The 21895-nt window shown below is 57.1% G+C and overlaps 1 protein-coding gene across 1 annotated transcript; it reads right to left on the bottom strand.

Annotated features, from left to right (window-relative positions):
- Positions 1-1201: 1201 nt before the first annotated feature.
- On the bottom strand, positions 1202-12206 carry ADAMTS15 (ADAM metallopeptidase with thrombospondin type 1 motif 15; the record flags this gene model as incomplete). Its single annotated transcript, XM_082493868.1, has 8 exons — positions 1202-3319; positions 3774-3949; positions 4571-4752; positions 4872-5049; positions 5357-5640; positions 6111-6278; positions 6843-6975; positions 11286-12206. The coding sequence occupies 8 exons, from the start codon at positions 12204-12206 to the stop codon at positions 2539-2541; spliced, it is 2823 nt and encodes a 940-aa protein (XP_082349994.1). The 3' UTR covers positions 1202-2538.
- Positions 12207-21895: the final 9689 nt, after the last annotated feature.

Here is a 21895-nt window from a genome sequence, read left to right as displayed (position 1 = left end):
CCTCGCTTTCCCTGGACCACCCGAAGGTGATGTGACATGGGGCTGAGACCGCAGGTTTGCCACCAACTAAATGACACGGGCGCAAACATTTCCCCCGACACACACACCCACCGGGGAGCCAGGCGTAACTTTAAATACGGTTTTATTTCAGGTTTGCTATTGACGCACAAACAGCAGAGATCGATGTTTAGTATACATGGTATACACAAAGCAGCCAGTACGATCGGCATCTCCGTCCTTTTGCTGCGCACTCGGCAAAAGAACCGCAACACGAGAAATCTCTCCCGCCCCGTCCCTTCCACCACCCACGCCATGAACGAGGGTGACGATTTCTCGGTGGCTCGGAAACCATCTCGTTGGATGGCAAGACACAAAAAGGGGCAGCTCCTGGGAGCTCTGTCCCCAAAGGAGAGGGCGGCGGGCTCGGCTACGCGGGGAGAACCCTCCGAAAAATGGATGATGGGAATGGAGACCTGGAAGGGATTTCCTAGAATGTTAATTCCCATCCCCTGCTGCGCAGAGCAACCGCAACATCTGCTCCTGGCTCTGTGGAGCAGCGTTGGAGACCCAAAATATTATCGTGTTCACAAAGGCATTGCAGAAATCCAGGGAGGATGGGTCCACAAATGTTGTCACGAGGAGTTTGTGAAGCTGGTGGAAAGGTCCAGCAAGGAAACCCTCGTGCTGCTCCATTTCTTGTGATCTTTCTCACCTGGCCCACAGCTGGAGACCTTCCGGAGGAGACCAAATGGCACAAGGAGTTTCCACGCTATACCCCCATGGGACCAAGCAAGCGAGGTCGGCTCCATGCCTCCAGCTGCTGAGGCAGCATCTTCTGCCTGCCCGTAATCCGCATATCGTCCCTATAGTCCCTTTCTGCTGATCCCAATAACGGCATAGCTCAACCCAGAGACCCTGGCTTGCTCACGGTCACAGCTAATCGATTAAGAGGCACCTTCATGAGTGGAAAAGCAAGAAGGGAAGCGGTCCCTGATGATATGATCTGAGCAAGAGACCTCAACGATGTGTTATAAAGGGTCTCTGGGAAGAGGGCAGTAAGGCAGCCTCCAACCGCAACGATGCTACGTGATCCTCAGAGGTACCAAACAAACCCTTGCACGAAACCCCGGAGGGGGAAGCTGGTTGTAGATGCTCCGCAGCAGCAAGAGGTTCAACCCTCCCCTTCTCTTTCCCTGCACGCCCGAACCCCACTGAGTCCCTTTTCCCCCAGGAAAACCCAAGACCTGAATTTATCTTCCACTCCCACAGCTCAGCAGCGATGCCGGGAACGTCGCCCCGGCTCTGCTAGAGTTCAGCTCAGGATATCTCAGGCGGGGATTAATGAAGAGGAAAAATAACCCAACCTGGCCCGAAGGCCGGAGAGCGGTGGGATGTCCAGGCATAGCGTACTGGTCCCAGTAAGCAGCAAGCACCATTTCCAGAGCAGAGTCAAGTACTGGAGGCTCGCGGGGCTGTGTCTGACCCCGTAGGGCACCGCACCGTGGTACTACAGTACAGTTGCTTGATTATTTTTTTTTCTTTTTTCCTTTTTTTTTTTTTTCGGAATGACAGCTCAGATCTCAGGTCCGTAGTGATCCCTTTTAGCCCTGAAAAACTTCAGGCGGGCAGTTTACAACCTGCCCTGGCCCTGGGGGGTGTAAAGGAGCATCCAGCTACGCACTGGATGCCGGCACAGCCCCATCCCGAAGCACCATAGGATGGGGAAATAACGCCCACTGGGAATAACGGCATCCCCGCTACGCAAGGTTTATATCCGTCGAGGAGGGGAGGAAGGAGGTTAACAAGATACAGAGTTAAGCACCATTAAAAAAAAAAAAAAAAAAAATCTACACCGGTCAGGTCATAAACACGAGGAGAAAATGAAAAGAAAGCCAACCACCTTCCAGCCTGGCCCAGGGATGCTGCTGGGGCTCTCCGCACCACCCGGGCTGCAAAGCCATCGCCGGCGAGCCCTGGAGGCGCCGGGCCCGGCACCTCGTCACACCGGTGGCTGGACGGTGTGATTCGCCATCGTCGTTGCATCAGTAAATCCTTTTGGTCCCTTTTAGCACGAGTGTCGGGGGAGTCCAGGGAGGGGAGAGGTAGGCTCAGCCCTGGGAAGAGGGGGGAGGCTTTGACTGTGCAATTTAGGGGCATCGCCCTGCCTGTCCCTCGGACCCATCCCAGGCAGCGATCCCCTTTGTTTCTATCCGTCCCCCCCACCCCCCTGACTCCCAGCCTCTGCCGGTGGGTTTCCGCGTCGTTTGGTGGCTTCGAGGTAGATGTTCATTCCTGCCCTGTCTCTGAGTGACCTGGTCGGTAAAATCCCTCTCTCCCGGGCACATGCGGTGTGCGTTCTCTGTCCCCACACCCAGGTCCCTTTTTTCCCCCATTTTTTTCTTTTTCTTCTTTTTTCCCCCCCTCCCTGTTTGCTATGTGCTATGGACATCTCCCCTTCTCCCAACCCTTGGCTGCCGCTCGGCCACATCCAACCAGAGGAACACCATGCCTGTCCTCGCAGACACTCCTTGACCCCGCTCAGCACGGCCTCAAGGTGCAAAAATCCAGCTCCTGCGGCTTCCTCCGAAAATTGCAACTCTCCCGGGGCAGCAGGCGTCCGCTCGGGACCGAGCACTTCAACGCCCGTCTCTTGAAACCCCGACCGCAGCTCTTGGAGCAGGGAGACCAAGGTCCAGCTTCCCAGGCCGGGCAGGGTTCCCCGCAGAGCCGGACGTCGGCCGGTCGCTGCGCCGCGTCGCACTCGGCGGCCGGTTGGCCGTAGGAGTCGCGACAAGCCACCGAACGCTTCTGCAACCCATCGCCACAGGTGACGGAGCAAGCCTCCCAGCCGCCCGCCGCCCACTTGTAGGAGGGACGTTTGTAGCTCGGTCTCCCACCGTCCAAGCGGTTGGACAGGCTGAGGACGCTGTTGTTGAGGTCTGGTGGGGTCTTGCCCTCCTTCTTGTAAGAGGACTTGTCCTCCTTGCTCTCTTTGGGGAGGTAGAAAGAGTAGCGTACCCGAGGAGGGGTCATCTTCCCCACGGAGAGCACCTCCAAAGTCAGGGGTTCCTGGATAGGCTTGAAGGCTTGGAGGCTCTCGACAGCGGTGCTGGTGCCACTGTACCGCAGGACGCTGCCCTTCACCATCAGGTCCCTCTCCACGGCCGAGACGATGAAGTGGCCGTTCAGCAGGTACTTGCCCTGCCCGTTCTTCAGTGCCAGGTAGTTGTCGTCACTGATCAGCCCTTTGTAGCCCCGCTGCCTGATATCAATGTTGGAGGCGCCCGCGGGGATGACCACCACGAAGTTGTAGCCGTGCCTGGAAGAGAAGAGCAGGCAGGGCAGCCCATCAGGCAGGGGGACATCCTGCTACCAAGTGGCCTCAGCCAAAAGCTCTGCAGCTACAGACCTGAGATCTTCCCACCCCTACAGTTATCTCTTCCTTCCCATTAAGACAATTTTGAATTTCCTTCCTACGCTGAGTTTCATCTTGGCTGAGGTCACCCAGATATGAGAGGATGCTTCATCTCCTCTGGCTCAACACTGTGGACATACCACAGATAACTCAACCAGCAGAAGCCGATAGCACATTAAAGGTGTCCTGCTTCTCCTTCAGAGCTAGCCCAGGTCTCCAGGCAGTGATGTACGCGAGCACTAGGAGAGTTTGCTTGGGATGGACTTAGCCCCCATCACCATCTCCACCACCTTCTTGTATCCACCCCAAAAAGCAGAACTGGGAGAGGGGGGAGTGCACGTGGCCACCTAACGCTTACATGGGTTTGGTGAACAAGCCCGAGACCTTCTTGCAGCTCTTGTTGTCTCCTCCACACACGCTGCATTTGTCGAACTTCTTCTTGGAGCCCAGCTTCCCGTCGCAGCCCGCTTTGATGCATTTGCCCTGGACGCAGACCGAGGTGGAGTCTGGAGAGCAAGGGGTGCCATCCACAACCTGCACAAGGGTGAGCAAAACAAGCTGCTGCTTTTCCCTGTGCCACCCTACAACCCCCCTTGAAACAGCCATCCAACCCAGGGCTACCCGAATCCATCCGGCAGGTCCTAAGGAGATGCTGGGAGGACACCGTGTTGCCCTTTGCTCATGCTCTACTTTGCAGTCAGGAATTTTAGGGTCTCTGAGAAGAGGCGGATGGGACTATATCCCTTTTCTGCTGTATCTGCATTATTTTCTGCCCTTTCCGTTGCATCGGTGCAAAGGGAATGGGCTGTATGAGGAAGACAAGGTAACACCACCCATCTCAGTCCCACATCTGGCCACCTGCCCTGTCCGGAATGCACATCACTTCCTCAGCGCCATAATTATCATCCTCTATTTCAAGACTATAGGCATATCCCAGAGGCGCCTTCACAAACCTGGAGGAAGACCCTCCACGGGCCAGCTCCAGCCCCGAAATAAATAAGCGGACAGGTACATGCCGATTCATACCAGCCTGGTGGATTCCCCTCCTCTACATCCAACACCAGCTGCCCAACAGCCAAGGAAAATACATTAATTTCCAAGGACACTGGAGCCATCCTACAGCCCAGACGCTGACCCTGGGGGTCCCTCACCAACCTTGGGTGCCAGCACGTAGAAGTAGCCGGTGCCGTTAGCCCGGCAGATGAGCTTGCATTTATCCCGGGGCGAGACGCCGGAGTATTTGGGGACCCAGGAGACGGAGGCGGTGAGACGGTTGGTGCTGTGGCTGTAGCCATTGAAAGCCTCACACTGCTCCTCACGGAAGCTCTTCCCCGGCACTGGAAGAAATGGGGATGTGTATGGGATTGGGGACCAGTCCGGACCTCAGGCACTGGTTTTATGGGGTTGTTATAGGTCACGCATGCAACCACAAGCAAGCTGAGCTCCAGCCCCTTACCTGCAGTGGGGCAGGGGTCCAGGTTGCAGGAGCGGTACTTGACGCGGACACCCTCGCAGTAGGAGCCCCCGTTGGCAGGCACTGGGTCGGTGCACTCCCGCTTGGCCAGCTGCACCCCGCCGCCACAGGTCCTCGAGCACTGCCCGTAGGGCGCCCACTTTGCCCAGCCGCCATCCACCTGCGGGGATGCGGAGGGATGAGGTGCTGCATCCCCTTCACTGCCGGCTCCATCCATCCCAAGCCAGACTTGGAGCCATCCCTTCGCAAGCAAAAACTCTGCCCCTAAACCCTCCTGGGGCTGGATGGAGCGGAGCAGCAGCATCCCTCCTTGAGAAATATGCAATACCCAAAGGACCTCCATCACTTTTCACATCACTGTGTCCCTCATCAGCACCAGGAGGTGGGGGATTGCTCAGCGGGCACCCGCGCAAACGCTCAGGGCGACCCGGCGGGATGATTTCGGGGCTCACGGCGCAGGTACTCACCCTGTACTTACTGATGTTATGCCTCTCAACGCAGGCACCCTTCAAGCAGAAGCGTCCCTCGCCGCAGCCGGTGCCGTCCGCCCAGGGGAAGTGACGGGTCTGGCAGACGATCTGCCCACGGGCTTTGCCCGTGCACCAGAGCTTGGCGCAGTACTGCATGTACGGGCAGGGCTTGGAGCCCACGCCGAAAGCCAGCTCGCACTGCTGGTTCAGGCTGTAGCTCGTCCCCGGCAGGTCTTCGGGCAGCGGGATGGGTTTGGCAGGTTGGTCCAGCAAGCAGTCTCCTGCGGGAGTGGGGATGGAGGGGGTCTACAGGGTCCTCGGGGGGGGGGTTGTGTGGACCAGGGTGGGGAGGGAGGGCATCGCTGCGGGGAGGTGAGGGATGGCTGCCGGGAATTTGGGCAAGGCTGTCCCAGCCGCGGACCGCCAGCAGTATGGGGTGGTACCCCAGGGATGCCCTCAAGGTCAGCTGCATCCCAGACCCAAGGGACTCCATCTCTTGGTGACGCTGGGTAGAGCAGTGCCAGCAGCCTCAGGGCAGACATCACTGCTGGGGACACCCCACCACCACCAAAGCTCATCTGGTGCAGAAACACCACCAAACTCCCCGTTTCCTTCTCCCCTCTCTGCAAACCAAGTTAGAAGAGATGTTCTACAGCCCATCAACCTCTTCTGGTAACCAGCCCCAGGGACGGATCCTGCTCCCATGGGGCAGGAACACAGGTAAGAGGGTGAGGGGCGCAGGAGGGCTCACCATGGCCGCTGTCGAGGAAGTCGGTGATGATGGCAGCGCTGCAGGCTGACCAGGGGTTGGCGCGGTCGATCTGGATGAGGGTGGGGGACATCATGTGGTTGGTCTTCAGCTGACCAAAGACCTCCTCGCAGGCCTTCACGTTGTCGTGGGGCATGTTGAAGACGTGGCCTGAGGGGAAGGAAAGGAGGGGCAGCATGAATAACCCTACTCGACACGCAGGTTAGTGCAAGAAGCCGTGGGGGAAACTGAGGCACGGAGCGGGGCAAGGATTGCAATGGCTGTGAGCAGCCCAGGAGATACCCAGAGAAGGATGATGCTCGCACATGCCCCATGAAGATGCCGGGAGCACACTGTCCCGGCTGCCGCGTGCATGTGGAAAGTAGCCGGGAAAGGAAGGACAAGGGAAATTGCAAAGAGAAGGAGACTTCAGCGCTCGTCCCCCCTCCCTCCTGCCGAGCAACGCAAGTGTCTCCTGGGGAAGGTGTGCCCTCCGCCAGTTATTTCAGGACTCCCGAATCCTGGAAACCCACTGAGGTAACAACCACAACAGCAAAGCCTTTTGCTTTCTCAGCAGCTCTTTCCCATCCAGCTCAAGGGTGGGACTCGTGGAGTTTCCCCATCACCAGATGCTGGTTACTGTCTGATCTTCCAGAGGCTGAAAACAGGGTTATTTCGAACCTCGCCAGCTCCCGGCGTTCCTCCCAAGAGGATGGGGAGAGCGGGGAGCCTTACCCAGCTCGTGGGCGGTGGTGAAAGCCGACGGCAGCCCGTCGTCCTCAATGACAGAGCAGCTGCGCTTGGGGTCGCACATGGTGCCCACGTCCGCCATCCCCAGTGTGTCGCAGGTGGTGGCACCGCACAGGTCCTGCGAGGCATGGAGAGCAAGGGGTTAGTCCTGGGGCATCACGGTTTCCCCATCCCTGGTACCCCCCATCCCCAGTACCCCATGGGGACCTGATCCCAGGCTGCTGGGGGGGTGGCAGCCCAAAGGGTCGGGGACCACACCAGGCTGCGGTGGTGGGAAACCTCACCCTGACCAGGCTGCAACAATGTGTTTGCATTTAACCCTGGCAGCAGGGATGCTTTTTGTGCGTAGCATCATCCTCTGCCTTCAGCAACAGCTTTTTCCACCCAAACGGCTCATCCAGCCAGGGTGGAGCCAGTTTTGGCACGGAGGAGTCAGCCTGGCTCCAGTTCTCCAGCGCGAGCTCAAGGACCAGACCCAGGCAGGTGGAGGGGAAGGCACCAGGCCTTGGTCTCACAGCTGACCCGCTTCTCAACCTCATTTCTCAACATCTTCCTAGGAACAAGAAGCCCCTGGACCAGGTCCAGAGGTTCCCAAGGCTAAGGGAAATGCTCCTGTCTCTCCAAGATGGTTTGCAGCCGTCCCTCGAGGAGCAACCAAGCCCAGCCTTCCACCCCCAACTTGAGGACAGCTGGAGCCCCATGTAGATGCCACTGGGACAGAGGATGGGAAAGGTCCCGTCGTAGGTGGATCTGCCCTTTTTCAGGCTGCAAAGGTCCCCGTGCAAATAAAAAGTCCCTGATTGAAGATGCACAGTCACAGCCTTGTCCTTGGATGCCCCCTGGGGTCTCTTGATGGCTTGTGAGGGCTGGAGCATCGTCCCCATCCCTCGGTGGCATCCCAGCTGGGCTGGGAGCCGCCGGGGAGGCCGCGCAGGGGCCAGGGAGCAGCTTTCCACATGAAAAGAAAACGTAAGGGACTCGCCGGGCGCTCCCGTGCTATAAATAAGCGTGATTCATGCTCAGCGCTCGCCCAGCCAAAGCGCCTGGGTTGCTCGAAACCTCGCACGAGCGGCTCTGCCAACATTTCCAGCGAGGTTTCCAAGCTGAAGGCATTCCCGCGCGGGCAGGTTCAGCCGTGGGTAAATAACAGTTCCCGATGACTTCAGAGAGCCCCGGCCAGGGCTGAGATGGCTTTAACAGGAGACCTGTGGCTACGAAGTCTGGAGGCACAGGCGAGACCGTGATCCCTGGAGAGGCGAGGCGGAGAAACGCCCGGGTCTGGGCCGGCTGTCGTGGGCGGTGGAAAAGCCCATCATACAATGGGGTTCAGCTCTCCGTTCCACAGCGGTTTTCCTTGTCGGCTGGGACCCCCATCCCACCACGCATCAATGCTGGTGGGGACATCAGGTAGCAAACCCCCATCCCTGGTGGCAGGGCCACCACGGGCGAGCATAGGGTGCCTAAATGGGGGTTACAAGCCCCAGCACAGGGTGCCCTGCCCCAAAATGCCACCAAGAGCCAGTGCCATCGCCGCCCTGAGCTAAGCCAGGGATGCAGCCCCCCTGCCTGTGCTGTCCCCCGTGGCAGTCCCGGCGCTGGGGGTTCGGAGGTGAAGGTGGGGACACACACAGCATCAGGGGGAAGAGGCGGCCGCTCGCTGCTCTTTGAAGAGCCGCCGTTTCCTCGCTGGCGCGGCGAGCTTTTGGCTGCCGGCCCGACACCTGCACTGACACACTGACCCACTTCCCTCGCTTGCCGACCGTGGGGATACGCCAACGAACGGCTCTTAATGGGGTTTTTCCCTAATCCACCACCCCCAGCTGCAGTCCGCTAGGGGCAGCATCTCTGGGCTCTAATGAGGGGTCCTGACCCCCCCAAAACCCCTCCTCCAGCCTTGCCGGGGGTTCAGCCTGCTCAGGAGGGGGGGCAATGCAAGCAGTGGTGCAAGGATGGAGATATGGAGGGAAGGAGAGAGAAATGGGAGAGGTTTAAGCTGGGGAAGCAGCACGCGAAGGGCCAGGTCTGCCTTTGCGCTGTGTGCTCACCATCACCGATATCCCCCGCTGCCAGCCCAGATACAGGGAAGGCGCCCTGTGCCCCTCGTGCCACGCTGGGGGGCTGCAAGCATCCTGCTCGATGCACCACCAGGGCTCTCCTGCCAGCCTGCCCTTCAGCTGTGGGCACTCCTCCATCCCCTTGTGAACTTCTCGAGATGTTCCACAGGTCACTTGGGGAGGATCCTTGTGGCTAGCGCATCAATTTGCATCCTCAGATGCCAGGTCATACGCGCTCTCCCAACCGTGGAGGTTTCCCACGTGTGTCCAAAGCAACCCCAAAAACCTGAGCCTTAAGCTACAGAGCCTGGGTGTCCAAATTCCACCGCAGCATCTGCTGCAACCTCCAGACATTCCTTGGTGTGATGTCCCTTCGGTTTTACAGCAGGCCAAAGATGTTCAGCAAACATTTTCTGGTGGGACGTCAAGGTGTGGCATGGGTGGGAAGTGCAGCCGAGCCCTTTGCCGTGGCGTGCGGTGGTATTTCCATGAGGCAGAAGGGTGCTGGATGCTCTGCAGGACCCTCCAACAAGGGTAGGAAGGTGAAGGTCCCACAGCTGTGGTTGCTGGCACATCTGCACCCACCGGCTGAGCAGGACGGAGCTCCCCAAAGGCAAATCCGCAATCCGGCACGACCGACATCGGGAGGGAGCAAAGCCGAACAGGAGGGGACAGCCCCATTCGTCAGCAACTCGTTGACACAACTGGAAACTGCCTATCAACCAGGCTTGAGATGAAATTTAAGTCAGGGGCTTATGCAACGGCTTTTTGGCAGGGAGATAAGCTTCGGGGTGTCAGGGGACCACAGATGGATGCACTCAAGGAAGGCAGATGACTCCTCCATCGTGTGCCTTTGCACCAAGCTTGCTTTGGGATTTCAGGAACGGATGGTTTAGCAATGTTTAAAAAATGCAGCCCGGCCGTGGTCCGCAGCTTTCGAATTGCTGGGACCGAATGTGTCCCACGTGCGGCTCCGGTGACCTCACCGGGTTTCCACCAGAGATGGAGCTGGCTGGGTCCCCGCAGGGGTGTCAGCAGGGTTCCTCCTCTTTGCGGCCACCCCGCGCAGGCAGGACCTACTCCAGCAGGCTGGGGTTCAACCCTGCCCCTGCTCCGGCAGGATTTACAGCCGGACAGAGGACACGACCCTTGCCCGGGGTGGGTGGGGGACAAGGACAATAGGCAGGATGGTGTCTCACACGTCCTGCACAGCATCGTTCCTGCTCCAAGGCACCACCAGCCTGTGCTGACCCCAGGCTGGGGGCGGCTGAACCGAGCTGGACGCTGTATCCTTCCCACCCACGAGTGCTTGACCTGGAAAAACGTTTTGGGAATGGTCTCCCTGCTGTTGAGGGGAGTTCCCGACCCGTCCCTAACCCAAAGACATCTGGGCAGGGATGGGGGAAGGAGAAAATACAAGTAGGTGAAACGTGACAGTCCCCTTCAAGCTGGAATCCTCCTTTCCCCCACTACCAAATGGCAATTTGGGGGTGCGGGCTGTAACACCCCACAGCCGGGCACCGCACCAGCGTCAGCGCTGAGACAGGAGCACTTGGGGGGAGGCTCTGGGCGCAGCGTCACCGCGTCGGTGTCGGCCGGTTTATCGGGGTGGAGGGATGGAGAGCTCATCCTGGCGCCGCAATCACCCCGCGTAGCCAAAGGCGAGCGAAAGGCAGCCCCTCTCCCGCCCCAGCGATGGGGCCAGCTCACGGCAAGCGCTGGCTGTATCTCTACTGCTTTTCTTCCAGCCCTGAACCGGGTCCACGCGGAGCAGCCAGCGCACGGAGGAGAGGTCCAGGTTCTCAGGAGGACCATGAGTCAGAGGAAGCGGGGAGAGATTTGAGTTTGGTTTGTGTTTTTTTTTTTCTTGGCAGGTGGCACCGTGAGCTGTTGCCAGCCGGGGAGGGGGAAGCGGGGCCGCACTCCTCCTCTCCTGGGCTCGCACCCCACATTTCGGGGTGGCGGCCGCTGCGCACCAAAACTGCCAAGACACCGGCTGCCGAGGCTCCTGCCAGCAGGCAGGGGATGGAGCGGCAGGTTTCTGCCCACGGGGACAACCTGCCTTTGCGCACCTCCTGGCCTCGTGCACCCCCTGGCAAGGGCTTTCTCCGGGCTACTGGCCAAAACCTGCCGAGAGGACAGCGTGCGCTGGCTCGAGCAGGCTCACTCCACGCCTCTGTGCCCCCCCTCCCCCAGCCCAGCTCCGGCATCTGAGGGTGGGGGGTCCCGTGGGGAAAGGGGGGACCAGGCACAAGTGGGATCTCCTCCAGGGTGCACCAGAGGTGGGGCACAAGGTGGCAGGAGGTCTTAGCATGGTGCAGGGCTCCTTGAAACTGGGAACAGCCCCCCTCCGGGTCATCCCCCCTGCACCCACCTGCTTGGTGAAGAGGATGGCGGTGTCCCAGTACTCGGGGTGCTTGTCGCTGACCTTGTTCCACTTCTTCTGCCAGGCACAGAAGTTGCGGAGGGTGAGGGCGGCGTTGCCGGTGACCTTGGGCCCCTTGTCATCCTGCCCAATGAGGAGGAACTTGACGACGGAGATCTGGATGGGGTTACGGATGCTGGGATGCTTGTAGAGGCGGGCGGCCGTGGCCATCAGGGTGAGCAGGTAGTGCTGGAGGTCATCCCCGTGGAACTTCACCATCGACTCGTCGGCCACCACCAACGTCTCCACGTAACGGGGCACCGAGGCGAAGCGCTTGGCCCGACCCCCTTTCCCCCCTCCACGCCCCCGGTACTTGTCCAGCGCCTGTAGGACCCCGGGGGTGAGCCCGGAGCCCACGGCGCAGCGGGATGCTCCGGCCCCGACGGGGCGGCCGGGGCTGCGGCGTTGCAGGCGGTGGGCACCGCCGGCCGCCCCCCCCGCCAACGGGCTGATGATATACTCGGCTCCGCGGTAGCCGAAAGCCCCCCGGAGCCCCCCGCAAAGGCTGAGGGCGGCGAAAGATTCGCGGTCGGCGTTGACATCCCCCGAGTAAAAGCAGTGGCGGAGGCCGGGGAGGGGGCGGGCGGCCCCGGGCGCGCCCCCCAGGTGATGGGCGGCGAAGGCGGGCGCGATGAAGTGGGCGTCGGGGGTGAGATGGAGGTAGAAATCCTCCCCGAAAGCCGAAAGCTGGAAAACCACGGCTTGCCCTCCCCGGGGGGGTTCGGCGGGACCCCGCCTGAAGTAAGGCCGCCCGTTGATGTCGGGATCCAGGCGGAGGGGGGTGACCAGCTCGGTGTCCGCCGGGGCCCCCCCCGAGGGCAGGCTCAGCCCCGGGGCGCCCAGCAGCAGCAGCGGCAGCAGCGGCAGCATCCTCCCGGCGGGCTCACGCCGGCGGCATCGGGGTTTTTTTTGGGGGGGGGGGGGGAGGAGGGGGGGATAAGGGGGGGGGGGACAAAGCAAGACCCGGCCCCCCCCTTCCTCCCTCCCTCCTTGCTTCCTTCCTCCTCCTCTTCCCAAAACTCGGCGGAGGCTGGAAGGGAGCGGAGCGGCCGTGCGAGCCGCCTGCCCCGCCGCTACCTGCCTTGTGGGGGCCCGTCGGGTTTATATACGGCGGGACCGGGTCGGGGAAAGGGGGGAGCGAAGAAGGAGTTGGGGGGGGGAACGGGGCGAGGCTTGGCCCCGCCGTCAGCCACTCCGGTGCGGGGGGCCGGGAACGGAGCGGGGCCGGCGGAGGAGCGGCGCCGGGAGAGCCGCGCTCCGCCCGGGGCTGGTCCGCCGCCTCCCCGGGGCGGTGCTGGGGAGGGGGGGGCGGGGGGGGGGGCAATATAGGGGGTGCGGGGTGCAATATGGGGGGGGAACGACCCTCTTTACTTGTATTCTTGCAGCGGAGAGGAGGACCCTGCAGCCCTCCGCCCCCCCCCCCCCCCCCTCCAGGGATGCTCCCGCCTGCCGGGCTCCCTCCCGCCGCTCTCCGGTCGTGCTCGAAGCGATGAAGCTTCTGGGGGTTTAAATCCACAAAGATGGGGGTTTGGGGAGGGCGTCTGGTTGGGGCAGGGGTGTGCAGTGAAGATGAAAAGTCCTCTGCTCCGCACTGGTGTTTGGGACAGTTCGGGGGGGGGGGGGGGGGGGGGGCGAGTGGGGAGGGGGTGGCATGACACCGGCTATTTGGTGGCTGAGGGTTTGGCTCTTGGGCTACTTCGGGAAGATATGAATCTGTTTTTCACAGCCCAGGTGAGCCCTAGCACTGAGATCCTTCCAGACCTGCCACCCCAGCAAAACACCGCCCCGTGTGCCTCCAGACCAGGGGTACCCCAGTGCTCTGCTCCCCAAGGGACCCACATCATTCCTCTACCCTAGCCCCGTTCCGTGGCTCCAACCAAGGGGCAAAGGAGCGATTTCCACTTCTCAGACTGAGCTCAGCCTTCCTGCATCCCCAGGGCCACCAAAGGGATCGCTCGGTAAGTGTTAATACCCACAACGTCCCCTCCTCGGAGACCCCGGGACACACTATATGGAGTATACAGGAATCTCCCCATGCCCACCAAAACCAGTGATCATCAGAACAGCGCTGGGGACCAGGGAGGATGCTGGGGCAGCTGATGCTATTGGGAGTTAGAAAGGTCTCATCGTGGGTGGGATTTTTTTTAGAGCAGGACAGCTAAAAGGAGAGCAATGAAGAGTCCTCAGTAACCGTCTGTGGCTGAGGAATAGATTTATTGGCAGCAATAAGCACCCCGACATCAGGATGGGCTGCAAAGGGGGTACCCAATGGGTCTTTTGCCCCAGCAGCAGCTCTGTTTCCATGCAAGCCACTTTTGTGCCCAGAGGGAAGGATGGATATTTCAGTAATGCTCCCAAACTACCACCGGGCACCTAAGTCCTGCACGTCCGCACAGCCCACGCTCCTTTCCAGGGCTCTGGGTCAGTTTAACGGTAAAATTAAGGCCTTCTCACTGACAGTCTGGTTTTGATGTGATTTCAAGCCTCAGCGAAAGCTGCAAGCGCAGCTTAAGAACTTGTGCATATGTGAAATATAAGCCAAGACTGTTGCTTAAGGCGCAGAGCCCGCAGCCTGCAGCCTGGCTCGTTTCGGTGCCAGCACTTCCCCGTGCCGTGGTTTGTTGGGTCGTGTGCCTTGCAGCTGAACTTGTGACCCAGAATGATCATCTGACTGCGCTGGGCTCAGTGAATCAGGGATTTTGTCCTCTGGCCAAAGTGCAATGTGTCCAGGGATGTCGATCGCACCATAAAGAGAAAACGGGCAGCGAGGGGGAAAGGACACAACCTTGAGCATCTCAAGGTGCCGGGAGAGAACTTCTTCCCATGGCACTGTCCTGTTCAATGGGTCGAGTCTATTCCGGAGACCACAGCAGCATCCGTGGTCCCAGAGGTGCCACCTCCCAGCAGCAGCATCCAGCTCTGGGCCAATCCCATGGTTCCTGGGGACATTTTGGGAGCGAAACCTATTTTTGAAGCCGTGCCGGGTTGCTCAGTGGGACGGGGAGGCTGTTGTGCTGCCTCCCATCCCCACCTCCACTGTTAGTTCTCTGTGGCTTCATGTTTAAAGACAGTAAATTCTCATTCCCTTCACATGTGATGGGCAGGCGGCAGCGCTCGCACCGTCTCAAGTGGTGTCTGGTGTTCAGCAGTGGGGAAAGACACAGCAGAAGACCCCCCAGGCTGGCAGGTACGCTGAGCTGCAAAGAGCTCAGGGGGGCTCTGCCCTGCAGAGATACCGGTGAGGAGCAGATGGGAAAGGGAGTAGAAAGGTTCCTACGTGCACCATGAGGGCACCTTGGCTCCAGGTACGCCAGCCTGGCCGTCATCAAGCCAGGGTTAGTCATTGCTGCCCCAAGAGTTCCAGCCCCTCCATCTGGTAGATCTTCTCCAGCAGCAGAGGATGAGTCAAACCGAACTGGCAGGACTTTACCTCCAGCCTGGAGAACATCTGATTGCCTCCTGATGGGGAAAAGCAGGCAGAAAATGCAAGTGTTTTGGCTCTGCCTGAGCTGAGACCCGCTCCATCCCACCAGACACGGGGTTTTAGCCGGATTCGCTCTGTCCCGTGATGTTAACGGTGTGCCAGCATCTTTGGGGTTGAAGCGAAGGGATGGATCAGCTGGCTGCTCTCTCACAACCTCCCCTGTCCTCGCTCTGAACAGGGGGGAGTCACCTACCCAAAGACTGAGCTTTGTTTGCGAGCCAAATCGTCTGCTGCCTTCGTTTTCCTGCCCGCGGTGAGTAGAAAAGCTGCCGAGTACATGGAGCATATCGTGCCCTTAGGGTTCACCCTTTACAGGCAGCTCCAGGAGCTACTGACATGTCTCAGAGCACTCCAGACAAGGAGAGAAGCATATTCTTATTTTATTTTTCCTCTAGCTCAAGGACATGACGTGTTTTTCCCAGTCCCTGTCACTAGAGCAGACCCAGACAAAGCCCTTGAGCAGTCCCAGGGTTGCGGTGTCTGCTCGGGGCTCTTCTATCTCCACGGCACCTCCCTCTCCAACCAGGGTGGGCAGCGAGGAATATCTCTGTTATGTCTCCTGTCAAGACGAAGGGGCAGATTACAGCGATCGGCCACGACAGGGGAGAGTCAGGGCCAGGAGAGAGCCCGCAGGTCCCTTCTTTGGGGACCTCCCGGCAGTTGCTTGCACCTTTACATCTGCACAAAGGAACCAGCCCGAGATATCACCTCGGTCTCACTCTGTATGGCTTTCCAGCTGTTGGGAGGTGAATCTGGCTGCTCTTCACGCCCCGTAGTTCGCCTGGATTTAATGGAAATGGGCTGGATATAGGTGACCTGAAGGAGTGCACGTGGCAAGTAGGGAACGGAGATGGAAGATGACTTTGGACCTCACCAAACAGCTATGGGTAATAAGGAAAATTAAGGTATATAAGGTAAATTCGGCTCCTACTTTGATTTTTGCCTAGAAACCACTTTAAGATAAAATCTGTCTCACTCAGGCCTGATCCATAACTCACCCTGATCTTGAAATATCGGTGTGAGCTGGTCTGCAGCCTGGACCCTCCTTCTCCCACCTTCCTCCTGCTTCATCCCGAGCATCTCCAGGAAGTGACAACAAATGATTTTCTTCCTTTTTTTTTTTCCATCATCGTTGCGATGCCAAGGGTGTGAATTTAGACATAAAAGAGAAAAACAAAACAAAACAAAACAAAACAAAATAAAACCGCAAACCTCACGTATGTTCCAGTTCACAAAAGAAACAGTTTCAAATAGCCCGTCCGAGAGCTCCAGGCCAAAGACAGAGTGGAAAGGTTGTAGGCAGGGAAAAGCTGGCGTTGCAAAAGCCGTTCACTCGCCTTCGGCTGAAAGGTTGGCAGATCGGAGGCCTGGGCTCTCACCCAAAAAGTTCAGGCTGTGCTCTCCCAGCTCCCCACCACATGGGCAGGAAGGAGGATCCTCCCCAGGGACACAAGATGAGTCAAAGCGGGTTGTTAGGCGGCTTTCCAGGAAAGAAAGGCTTGGAAAACGAAATCTGGCTGGGTCTAGATAGGGTCATTGAGGGAGAGATACGCGAGAAACCTGAGCACGTGGAGGTCTTTGTAACCCAAACCCTGCCCCATCCTTGGTCCAGGAAGATGCTGGATTTAATTAAATTTATTCTGGCTTGGATGATAGGGACCAGGTATGGGCAGGATGCTCTGCCTTGGGTTTGCCATGCAGCCCTTGCTGTTCTTCTGTGCCGCAGGGATGGCGGCAGCTCTTTACCTGCCCCAAGAGAGAAGAGGATCTACGCTTCGAACATCTTCGAGCACTCGTGCAGCACAACAAAGAAAATCAAATCAGCCTGCGTCCCCCGTCCACAGGTGACACAGGAGGAGGACACCCGTGCCCTGTCTCCTCGCTCCTGGAATAGGAGCATCTCTGCTGCTTTCTCACATGGTCCCGACACGTAATGTCACCACTGGCATCTGGCAGGGCTTCCATATGGGAATACCAAGGTATGTTGAAAAAAAGTCATAAAGTTTGGTTTTGCCTGATTTCCAGCCAGTATTGCAGGTCCAGGTGTTGCTGATAGCTCATATACCCAGAAAACATCCAAAATTCCCCTCCCCATTCACCTCCTTCGGTATTTAAGGGTCTCCCCTGTTTAAAGGAAAACAGAAGCGCCTTTTTCCGGGGTGTTTTAAAACAGTAAGTGGAAATTTAGAGGAGCTAGATGATGGTCCCACACATCCCCCAAAAAACAGCATCACGCTTTTCTTATTGTTCATATACACACCTTCAGCCTGAAGATTTTTGACGCAGGACTGCACAGCTCTATAGTGTACCCACCTGCCTGAGACAGAGTCCATCCTTAATTAATGAACTTTATGCGATGCTCACGTTAGAAATCCATAAACCAAAGATGAATGGAGACACCGAGCTTGCAAAAGGGTGAGGCTGCAGGTCCAGGTAAGCCTGAAAGGTTGTCAAACTGATGCACATCTGGAATAAACCCGGGGTGACGGAGATCCGCAAGCCAGCTGCCGAGGATGCTCGTCACTTAGGCAAACCATTATGAAGTTCACTCATTTTCATCAGCCCATAAACCATGCGAGGGTGCAATAAGGAGGAGGGGGGTGTTCGTATATGTGGTTTTTTTTTTTTCCTAGGGAAGAGTATTTTCATTATAATGTCATATTTATTTAGCACTGTTTATGGGCTGGTTCACAGGAAAAGCAGCCCTAGGGCAAGCTTGGAGGTCTCCGTCAAATTTGGAGGTTTTTAACCCCAGGTCAGACACAGCTTTGCAAAGGGTTTTGGGAAGGACCGGGTGATCCTCAGAGGCTCTTCTCACTGATGTGCTGCTCTCAGGATACCTTGCAAGCCTCAAGACCCAGCCGGGAAGCAGAGAAAGCAGCTCCCCAGGGAGGACAAAGTGCAGTGCAGTGCTGGAAATAGGATTTAGCCCTGATTTTGGAAAGCCATAAACCTGCCTCCCTTCCAGCCACACCTGCAGGCAAACTGGAGCTCCAAAACCACCCCGAAGCAAGGATGCCCTCTGGTGACACGTTCAAATCAAGGTATGAAACGGGATTGAATGCAATGGAGTGCGTTACAAACCGAAATGTGATGGAAAAAATAAATAAAAAAAAAAAAGAATAAATGTGGAGGTGCCTTAACATGGTTTAGAAAACAGGTAGAAACCTTTAAAATCAACTCAACTCAAATCACAACCGTGGCCCTTTGCCCTCAAAATACCCAGTTTGTGGCACTTCTCTGATACCATGAGCTTTTGAAGGTGGCATCATCAGCTGACAAACCCAGATCCAGCCTGACTGTCCCTGCTTTTTCTTAAATCCTAAAAATCTGATTTCCCCACGTTTAAGCGACCCCAGTAGGAATTACAGTTTTCCCAACATCACTCTCACTGACACTGAACCCCCCCCCCACCCCGTACCGTCGGTGCACGGTCCCCAGGGATGCACCGCTGCAAGGAGGGGGTCTAATATTGCACTGAGGGCAAGGCAAAAGCAGGTATTTTACGAGGAACTGAGGGGTTTGAGGTACCAAACGCTAAATAACCACTTGTAGGGCAGGGGGGCCCTCTCGTGGCTGTGGTCATGCAGCGGGGGTTCAACGCAGTGATTACAGATGTATATTAGGGCGGCACATTTTGCTACTTAATTCACTCCCCGGTTCTCACTCGCTCCGAATGACGCCCAAATCTCCCCTTCTCATGCAAAACTAAGGCAAACAACCGTTTTGCTTGATCTCACTAGTACAGCTAAGATGGTTTCGCTGAAGATAACGCGGCAGGACGCAAGGCTGGGGCCCTGATTTAAGATCCCACTGCTTTTCTGGGCGAGATTTCACCCCAGCTGCTTGCTTTAAAAGGAAAACTAATGGAATCGCTCGTTTTGACACCACCTGGGTTTCGAGCCGGCTGCAGGACCCCTTCGCTCTCCTCTGGCCGCTGCAGGATCTGCTCCAAACTCACAGGGATGGATTTAGGGTTTCCCACCGGGCAGCGGTAGGGCGGCACTGACATCTAGCGGTAATATTTTTTGAGATTGTCGCTGCTTTGTTCATAGCTCAAATAATTCTCCCAAGTGTTTTACCCTGGGCCGAGAGCAAAGCAAACGGGGGAATCCTTAAAACGCCCGCCTGGCACTGCGAATCTGGATGCGACCCCATTTACAGAGCAAGGAGGGCAGAGCAAAGCATCCCGGAGACCCCCAAAACGGGGCAATCTTGCTGCTGCAGAGCGGGAACGGCAAATGCAACAGGGGCCTCATCCTGGTAGCCAAAACCCCGCTGGGAGATGGGTGCTGAGCCACAGGAGCGGAGGGTTTGGCTCTCCGGGAGGGATGCAGGAGGGAACTGCCCGCTGCCCGGCTTTGGGAACGTGCAGAGGGGAGCGGGGGCAGAGGTTTGCAAGCTGTTTGATCAAAAGGGTCTTTAAATCACAGTGACTAGGAAGTTAATGGCTTTCACATGCTCAGCCAGCCCCATAGAAATGAGAGCCGCAGGCAAGGTTTGGGGGCAGCGTGTCCCCGCAAAGGGTTAAGAAGTAGGAACCCCGAAAAGTCTTGGGGTGCCTCATCCTCTGCTGGGAGGAGACGCAGAGGGGCAGCCGGGTGAGGTTTTGCTCTCTCTCTTAGCGTGCCTTCGAGCTGGTTCCTAACGAGCCTGGCGAGGCTCGTATCGGCTACACGAAATTCCAGCTACCGTTCGCAGAGTGGAGCCGCTAATGAAAACCAGCGGTGCCTTCCAGCTAAGATGCAAGCGTGTCCTCCGAGATCAAAGATGCAGCTCCGGGAGCGGAAAGCCGGGAATAAATTACATCCTGTCAGGAGAGACGTGCCCTGTGCCGCCTGCAGTCTTACCTGTCCTAATTCAGAGCAGGGGCACCACCTCTCCGTGCCCACCAAAGCAAAGCCCAGTGAGATGCCCACTCGTGCAGACACCTGCAGTGGGCTTTGGGGGCGGAGGAGGCAGAGTCAGGGCTCACTTTTGGCTTCTGGTCCTGCCTCTGCACTTTCCTTCTGATTTTAAAAAGCAAACTCTGTTTTCTCCCCAACCCAGCGAAGTGGCGGAGGGAGGAAAACCCACCCTGGCCACTGCGAAGAAGGCGCTCCAGCTGCGGGCTGAGCTCTCTGCCAGGAGAGGAGGGGGCTGCGGCCGGAGCCGGCTGCCGCGGGAGAGCGGCCAAGGCGCTGGGTGTCCAGGGAGGGAACACATTTGATACGCAGCCCTGGAGAGATGGCCCAGCCTGAACTACACCGTGCCTGGGGTTGCTTTATTATTATTATTATTATTATTATTATTATTATTATTATTATTATTATTATTATTATTATTATTATTATTATTACTATTCATAGTAATATTACTATTACTGTTACTATTACTGTTATTATTTCCTCCCCTCCTATGGTGGCAAAACCCACATTTTAAAAAGACAAAGTAATCAGAGCCCTTGGCCCCAGGGCAGCGCTGCTATTTAGAGCCGGGGCTGTGTGTTTACTATATAGGTAGGGATGTGGCTTTTAAGTGGAGATAATAATAGAGAGGCAGATGTAAATACGTCCTCAAGTAAAGGGAGAGCAGCCTTTAACTCTGCACCCCGTTCCTCAGCCGTGGCCGGACTCTGGTTTCCCAGGAATTCTGTGGTGCCAAATGTTGCTTTACCCTTTCAGATCTTTTTAGGCTTAGGCTAAGGGGAGAAAAAAGCCCACAGCGTAGAGGAGCTGGTCCTTGGGCTTGTATCCACAGTGAGGTTAATGGAGCACAAGCCCAGTCCTGAGCAGATGCTGCTCCCTTTTAAAGGGAGGTTTAGAAAATCAGGACAAGGAGCAGAATAGGACCCACCACCTCCAAACTGCGGCAGGGACATCCTGGGATATCTCAGCGCTGCACAAAGGGTGCTCCAAAGGCCAGGAATCTCATGAACTAATGGGGAAAGAAGGCTCAAGAGGAAAGAAGGAGTAATACGTAAGGATTAATATCCCTTTCTCCATTACTGCTGGTTGTTCCCTGGTGCTGAGCAGGTTCCCAGCCAGGGACAACGTGTTTCTGTCCATCTCCTGATGTTTGCCACCACTGAGCACTTGACAGTAGCTACCTGGTTTTACAGCCTGAGACTTTATTATACGCCTGTAGGTTTTTCACTCACTGCGAGGGAATGCGGATGGGGAGAAGAACTTGGTCTGAAAGGGGGACATCTGGGTTTTAAATGAACCCAAGTGCAATATTCCCCCCACCCACCCAACCCAAAACGAAAAAAAAAAACACAAACAGACAAACAAAAACACAAAACAAAGAAAAAACGAAAAACAAAACAAAAAAAGTGACAGGAGGGGCTGGCTGCATTGTTTTATTCTCATAGGTATTTTCCACAAGTCTGATTTAGCCCATTGCCTTATTCCAGCCAGAGGAAACCCCATGTGGACCCAGCTGTTTGTTCAGGGCATGGAAACCTCCTTGTATTTGTCACTGTTGGAGCTTTCCCCGGGGCCCAAAGCCCTCCCTTGTCCCTGGTTAAGGGAAGGACATGGGAACCGGGGGCGGGGGGCGAAACCCCCCGAGGCACCTTCTCCCTTGCAGGCTGAAATGAGACGCTCTCCAGCTGGTGCTTTCCAGCAGTGAAGGGATGGGGGGGCGGGAAGGGGAGAAGAATGAGCTCCCTGGGGTAATTTCTCCCATGGGGGAAGCGGAACCGGGTGCCAAACCCCATCTCCTGGGGCAGGACCACCTCCCCGAGCCCTCTGCTGCCCGCCTGGGCAGGATCAGGCCCCGAAAGGCGGGAAGAAGCTGGGCTGAAGGGGTTAATTTTGGGAGAGTAACAGGCTGGAGTTGACACTTGGAGGCAGGCGGGGCTCCCGGCGCCTGATTGGCCTCAAATCGCATCCAAAAGTGGGTTGGTTTTTTTTTTTTTTGTGTGTGTGTGTGTGTGTGTGGTTTTTTTTTCTCTCTGCTGCTTCTTCTTTTTTTTTTTTTTTTTTTTTTTTTTTTTTTTCTCTTTCACTTCTCCTCCCCCAGGCTCTGGCTGGCAGGGGAGGGGGGGAGTGGGGAACAGCGAGAGATCAAAAATAAACCTCTTATGTCAAAG

The sequence above is a fragment of the Vanellus vanellus genome (assembly GCF_965231255.1).
Source record: "Vanellus vanellus genome assembly, chromosome: 21".
NCBI lineage: Eukaryota > Metazoa > Chordata > Aves > Charadriiformes > Charadriidae > Vanellus > Vanellus vanellus.
Note: the sequence above shows the minus strand (reverse complement) of the source record. Positions and strands in the feature narration are given on the sequence as shown.